This window comes from Bidens hawaiensis, unplaced genomic scaffold (assembly GCF_021521415.1).
Source record: "Bidens hawaiensis isolate Kalapana, Puna unplaced genomic scaffold, B.hawaiensis_p1.1 tig00030518_1, whole genome shotgun sequence".
Taxonomy (NCBI): Eukaryota; Viridiplantae; Streptophyta; class Magnoliopsida; order Asterales; family Asteraceae; genus Bidens; species Bidens hawaiensis.
The window spans coordinates 123,082-130,878 of NW_027495087.1; the positions used below are offsets into that span (position 1 = coordinate 123,082).

Here is a 7,797-nt window from a genome sequence, read left to right on the forward strand (position 1 = left end):
TTTTTGAGTCTCAAAAGTTGCAATAGCATTACCTTACAATGATACACCATTATTATTAGTTATTGCTATTAATTACTAAAAAATTAATTCATAATAGGAGAGACATATTTAAAGAAAAGGTTGGTTAGGAAACCATTTACTATTTTGATTATCCTTTTATTTAAATAAAAAAATTGGTAAAACTTGTCAAGTGGCATAAATATAGTCTATTAGATGCCAAGTGGCACAAATAGGTTTTTGTTTATTATAATAGTTGATTATAAAATTTTATTTATTCTTATTTATATCTTATGAATCGAATACATAAGGTATCTTGTTATGTATATTATTAAATTCCTCCTTTTTTGTTGTATTTTTAACCACCTGTGTATTATACATGTGTATTATACGGGCTATATCCTAGTTACTTTATATATTATCAAACATTGTGTTGTTTAGCTCATACTTTTTAGAGCTGTTAAACTAATTGTGCCATTCATGAGCTGATTGTGATCCGCTTGAGAAGAAAGACTTAAATTAAGCTGAATCTATATGAGATCAAGCCAAAAAAGTTCGTTTAATATATGTGCTGAAAGTTCGCGTATAGTGATGGAGTGACTTCTAAGTCTAAACGAGTTATTACTTGTATATTATTTTTCTCAATATATTAAATATGTATTAGATGATGGTTATTATTATACATACAATTTTAATAAAATAACTAAGTAACATATATAGTTACATATAAAGATTATAATCATAAATGCGTATAAATTAGTCAATAAAAGCAAATAATAGAAGAGAAACCATTATTAAAAATGAAATGTAACCTAGGCTGTCAATAGAAGAGATGACAGTCAGTTTATTGCCTTGATGGAGGGTGACTATTCAACACTGAGCCAGAAAGCCAACTGGTTGAATAAACAAAACAAATACACTCAAATAAGGATTGCATACAAAACCAAAATCCTCCTTAACTTTCATCCATAAATCACAAATGCTTGTTTCATTCTCCTTCACTCAGAATTGGGACAATGAGTGGATTCATTTGCGCAAGATAAACAATTGCCCACCTGCAAACAACCCACAATATACCAATAAGCATAAACATGATTTTATTTTGTCTCATGTTCGTTTGGTTAAATGAGGGACACGAACGAGATTCCTCATTCATTCATAATCATTTTACCAAACTATTCATTTATGAATGTTGTTTACGCACAAATATTATATATTTTTAAACTTTTAATTGCATATTAATAACCATGAACCATATATGAAGAAAGCTTTTTGCTTGATATAAAACTAGTAGATGGTTGGTTCTAATATGTATTTTAGAGCAGATTGTTCTAAATCAAAATAAATAAATATATTGCGTATAATCTTCAATATATAGAGTGAGTAACAAACTTCAGTCCATAATGAAAGAGGCAAACTTACATCATCCAACAACAAACAGTTGCAGTAATCACCAATGTAAAGTGGAACCTGTACCATATATACATGTTAATAGTTCACCAAAATCATGACATGCATGAGTAGCAGGCATACATCATTCGCAGGTCACCACTTTTGGCCATCGTTCATTGAAGTTTCTTTAGCAAAAACTGTCCCCGTTTTCTAGGTTTCTTGTAATCAATTTATTCTACCAACTGACGAAACTAACAGCTAGTGGTGCAAACGAGTCAATATGGAGCCCGAGCTCGTTTAGAGCAGCTTTATATCTAAGCTAAGGCTCGAGCTTGATATGTGAAGCAGCTTTTTCTAGGCTTGGACTCGATAAGGCTCGTCTGCACCCACCCCTAAAAACAGAAAGAGCTTTCTGCTAATCAGCTAATTATATGTTAAGCAAATTTCTTTAAATGAATCAAACAGTTGATCCATTGAACAAATAACCCAATGAGCACATATATAAGCAATTTTGAGCAACTACAAGCATCACAAATGCATGATCTAATTTTTTATTTTAATCAATTCTGGGTTTTCAGTATTTACAAACATTAAACAAAGAATTTATACAAACATTCATCAAATTTGAGAGTAAGGTGATGTAAAATCGAATTAAGCTTACAGGTTAGCAGAAGGGCCTTTGTTGCAGCAGATACGGGTGCAAAAGGACGCAATGATTCCGATTACGAAGAAATGAAGAGTGGTAAGGATAAATCCCATCGCATTAACCAATCAAATCCAAATCTGTAATCGCAAATAACTGGATTAGATCAATAGAAACGCAGTATGGTACGTGGTAATTCACGGAAACGTATAACCAACCCGATCTCTGGTGACTCGTGATCGATTTTTTTGGTTCGTCTGATCGGGCAACACAATTATTATTTTTGTATGATGATCCACTAAAACTTTCAATATTGTAACGTGTTTAAACGTCTTCTGGGTTTGGAGACTAAGGGGTGTGCATGAAACTAAAACCAAATATAACCCACGGTTATCTTATATTTTATTTAGAAGCCGAACTTTTGGTTTGATTACGGGTTTGCATCTAATAGGAAGAATAGTTTTTGTAGGAAGGATAAGAAGTAATTTTGTCCATTGATTTTGAATATGGAGGGTTGAGATTAGTTTAGATGGAAATCATGTGTGAAAATAAGGGGAAAGGCATAAAAGAAATAACACATTTGTTGACTTTCTCTCTTCACATGCAAATCACATGTCAAATTCCCCCATTATTTTAAAACGTCCATAACTTTTTTTACGACGTTTTTATTGAAAACCAATTTCACCATAATAACGAATGTCTTTTTATCTTTTATATAAGTACCTTGTTATATAAAAATTAAAAAAAATAGTGGGTTTTTTACGTATTGTGTTTTACCAAAATTGTGTTATACAATTGTATTTATCATTGTGTTTTTTCTCTCATTATGTTTTTTTTCATTGTGTTTTTTATATTGTGCCATACAATTGTGTTTTTATCATTGTGTTTTTTTTTTCATTGTGTTTTTTTCCATTGTGTTTTTTACGTTGTGTTTTTTAAATTGTGTTTTTCATAGTGTTTTCCATTGTGTTTTTTTCGGCGGCCGTTTTCCGATTACTTTTTTTCGGCGACTTTTCGGTGAATTTTTCGGCGATTTTTCCGGCAAAATTTCTCGAGGATTGTTTTCCGGTAACTTTCCGACGACTTTTCTAGTGAAATTTTCCGCCGAAATTTCCATAGACTTTTACGGCGAGGTGGCGGCGGTGGGTGACGGTTGTGGTGGCGGTGGGCAGTGGAGTGGTGGTGGTTGTAGGAGATGAGTGAAGATGTAAGTGGGTTTTATGTAAGTAGGTTTTTGAAATTAATTTAAGTAGTTTTAAGATTAAAGTAAGTGGGTTTTGATATTAAAATGTTAAGACTAAAATACCCTCCTTCCTAGCCTTCTTCGAAAAATCAAACTTCTTATTTGAACCTAACCCTTGCATCTAATTAAAATTTATAACCTATAATTAATATAAAATCTTATCTTAAATGTATATAAACAACAACTTTAAAAAGCTTTCTGGTTGTTCATCACCCACCCTCAAGTCACCAGATTATTTTATATGTAAACGGAGATTTCTCATTTAATTGATCCGAATTTTTAGGTATGGGTCCCATCAAACCCATATCGCCCTTAAACAGGTTGTAACATCTCATTAAATTAAAAATTACTTCATCAAATATTTGATATGAAAATTTTATAAAATAAAGTTATACTAAAAATTAATATTTGATTAAAAATATTATTTATAACTAAGTAACAATTTTTCAGTAAAAAAAAAGCGGATCATGGTTTTCATCAAACCCAGATAGCTTTTAACCGGGTTATAACATCTCATTTATTTGTGAAACTCTTTTATCATCAAACCCTAATCATATATTATAACTTCTTTACAATAAAAAATATTAAAATCCAAAAAAAAAATATTAGAAATGAATAAGGCAAAACAACCCCTTATACGTGGGACAAAAGCTAGTAACTTATTATATATATATATATATATATATATATATATATAGAGAGAGAGAGAGAGAGAGAGGAAGGTTAACATAAGAAGTTGTTTTATCCTAGGAAGTGTAAGAAGGATTTTGGACCATTAGATCAAAATATCCAGTCAAGGGCAAGATTGTAATCAACCAACTGTTTTTATTTATGTTAATTTCTATATATTAATGTTATGTAAGACCCCGAATCCCGGGAATCATACAGTTGGTAATCACATCCACAATTTCACAAAAATTTAAAACCAAACAATTCTTTGTATTTAAAACCAGTTCAGAGTAAATATCAGCGGAAAAAGTTTAAGTGTTAAAAGTCCCAAACACGGGTACAAGTGTCCAAATTCGAATGTAAATAAAATATCCGTTTTATTTGAAATCCTTGACCAGAAATGCCTTCAACCTTCCGAGTAGTCTCTAGCACGTCCAAGCGATAACCTCCAATCCTTAACTTGAAAGTCAAACTAACACACACACAAAGTCAGCTAGAGCTGAGTGAGTTCAGGTTTTCATAAACAATATTTCATACTTTATTTCAAAAATTATAGTTCTAAACAATAGAGAGGATAATAATAAAATAATTAGTATAATTATCCAAATAATACATTCATCGTCGAACACACGTACACGGGCCTCTCCACCACGAGTCAAGACTCGAGTAATATATTTGACCCGGATGCGGTAAGACCTAAGCATGTGACACGAGCCTCTCCGCCACGGGTCAAACCCGACTAATATATTTGACTCGGTCATAGCTTACACATCCAAGCATGTGATACGGGCCTCTCCACCACTGGTACAACCCGAGTAATATATTTGACCCGATCACGGCTCAACATACAACGGGCCTCTTCAACACGGGATTTTAAAACCTGAGTAATATATTTGACCCGCCAAAATGATGATCACGCCACACGGGCCTCTCCACCACAGGATTCGAAAACCCGAGTAATATATTTGACCCGGCCGTGATCACCATGCACACACACATCAATAAGCCTACTCACATCATTCTTAGTCACAAGGAACTAAATTTCATCACACAACCGTAGGCTATAAGGTAACACATACTCATACATACATACATACCTTCATACATACATACATATATATATCTAAATATATATATATATATATATCATCCCAACGTGAACTAAGTAAATAGGTCTACTCGTATTCAATTTCTACCAAGCCTGTTAACTTCCTCGAGTCTATACCATCAACGATGTATGTAACCTTAAAGGATATAAGACCATAAACGAGTTTAAAATATCCTAAAGCGTAGCAAATAATTCAAATATAGCTTTCAAAATGCACAATCATGAGTAAGACCATGTAATACCATTCAAATCGTTGTAACGAGTAAAATCGTATAAAATTTGTATTTCGGTGTATATGCTAGCCCAAAACGTAAAAAAAAGTAAAAAAGGCATCATGAACTCACCTGACACTAGGTATGATTTCACCACAAGGCTAGAGGATCCCTATGTAGCCCCATAACTCAAACTCCTGTCGGTTTACATACAATCAATATTATTGACATCAAGATGACTCGTTTATCCTACGAGACGTTCTAACATGGTTCGAGTTACCTAAAGCCTCGAACTCACCAAGTTCAATTACAACAGCCCCCGGGGTCTTGTATTTACCAAAACCTCCCTTAGCTAATCCCGGTGACAAAGGATTCCCAAAATACCCCCGGAATTTTGTAACGTCCAACTTTTGTTAAGAATTTAATAACAGAAAGTTTTGTTAATAGTTGTGTGTCGTTAAATTAATCGTGTGTTACGTATTTGAGAGTTGGAAGTGGGAGTGAGTGGTGGGACCCATGAAACCCCTATATATATAGACCAACCACTTCTTTTCTTTCTTCCCTTTCCTCTCAAAACACAAAAACACCCACACACTCAAGAAACACACACCCACTCTCTCTCAAGACCCGAATCCATTCTGATATTAAATTAAGGAAGAGTTTGGTGATTCAAGTGCCTTCAACTGACAAGAATCACGTCCAGATCCTCGAGTTGTCAAGATTTGAACTCAAACCCGCAAGGAAAAGGTGGGTTTTAGTTTAAAATGATTAAGTTTTATGGTTAGAATCAGCATGCAAACAAATATAATGATAGATCGGGTTGTGAAATGTAAGAAAAATATAAACTTGGTAAGTTATAACCTCTCGGGTGCACTTTGTGATAAAAAGGTGGTGTTTAGACTTTGAGAGATGGGTTCAGGATCAGGTGCATGGGGTCAGAATGTGTCAAAAGTTGGGAAAGAGTAAAATCAGGTCCTGAGGAAGAGCCACGAAGTAAAATGGCTTTAAAATGGTAAAAAACGAAGAAAGGAAGGCATTTCGCTTCGCTCAGCCTTGAGAAGCGAAACAGGCATTTCGCTTCGCTCAGCCATGCGAAGCGAAACGCTTCCATGCAAAGCGAAGCAGTTTCATGCGAAGCGAACCGCTTCCATGCGAAGCGAAACAGTTTCATGCGAAGCGAAATTCTTCCATGCGAAATTTTATAAAATTCATTTTCTGATGCATTTTTGTTAAAGGACTGTTAATGAAAATAAAATTTTTCGGAGCTGACCTGGCAGCTCAACCCCAACCAGGGGCGCTGCCCCTTGGACCCTGCTAGGGGCTGCCGCCCCTAGACCCCGCTACCAGGGGCGCTGCCCCCAGACCCCGTTAGTTGAGGGTGTCATTGACTTAGATGTAAGAAGTAGTAGTAATGGATATTTGACACTCGTAATGCGTTATCCAGTTAGCCGTGCACAGCTAAAGAAGGGCATTACTATTAACGGCGAGAGAAACCGACTTCAGGTGAGTTTCTAGCCCCCTTTATCCGTTATGTTTTTGGGGCTGTGTGCATACTCCTTTGTGATAGTTGTTAATTCACTTAATTTAAGTGGTAAGTGTATGATATGTGTATGTTATATGTATGACTAAGTATTGAATGTTATTATGGAATGTTTATACGAATGAATATGTCATAAGTATGACTAAATATTGAATGTTATTATGGAATGTTTATACGAATGAATATGTATATATACGTATATACATGACCAGAAGATATGTAAAGTATGCATGAACGAAAATGAATGGGTGATCGAGTGACGTGACAGGTATAGTTATTGGAGACAAAGGGACCAGACCCTAAAAATATCTAAGACAGAAGGGACCAGACCCTGATAATATCTGAGACAGAAGGGACCAGAGCCTAATAATATCTGAGACAGAAGGGACCAGACCCTAATAATATCTGTGATGGTAGAGATAGAATAGCCTATGGTAAATTACAAGGCCTTATGAAAGAAAGGATGTAAGCGTGGGTGCATGTATATAAAGTTTGTATGAAAGAAGTAAGAGTAAATAAGGTATGAATACGTATCTTCGGATGCGTATGAGTAACGATATGAATGTATAGTATATTAAATGATTAACTAGAACTCACTCAGCGTATCTGACTTTTAATATGCACGCAGGCAAATAGATTGAGGCAGCTGGCTTGAAGAGGGACACATGGCATGGACGGAAGAGATTGGCATCTACGAAGAAGTGTCATGACTGTTTTAATTAATGTTAATGGAAAGACAATTTGTATGTTAAGACAAAAATGAATGTTTGTAATGTGATGTTTGAATTTTTAAATTATTCCGCGAAAGTTTAAATTAACTCTGATTTTAGAACTGTGTTTATGAGTAAATCCAACACCAAAGTAGGGTTACCGAGAACGGGGCCTTACAAAGTTGCTAGTTGAACGAATATGCGCGTTTATGAGTTGTTTATGCTCTTAACAACCAACTCAGCCCCGTGTGGACCAAATTTAATAAAATCACAGCCAACAGGT

At 34.6% G+C, this 7,797-nt stretch overlaps 1 protein-coding gene across 1 annotated transcript; it reads right to left on the minus strand.

The window, feature by feature from the left end:
* Positions 1 to 985: 985 nt before the first annotated feature.
* LOC143580532 (V-type proton ATPase subunit e1-like) lies at positions 986 to 2,148 on the minus strand. The gene is made up of 3 exons (XM_077063528.1): positions 2,051 to 2,148; positions 1,420 to 1,467; positions 986 to 1,052 (listed from the first exon to the last, which is right to left on the minus strand). The coding sequence occupies exons 1-3, from the start codon at positions 2,146 to 2,148 to the stop codon at positions 986 to 988; spliced, it is 213 nt and encodes a 70-aa protein (XP_076919643.1).
* Positions 2,149 to 7,797: the final 5,649 nt, after the last annotated feature.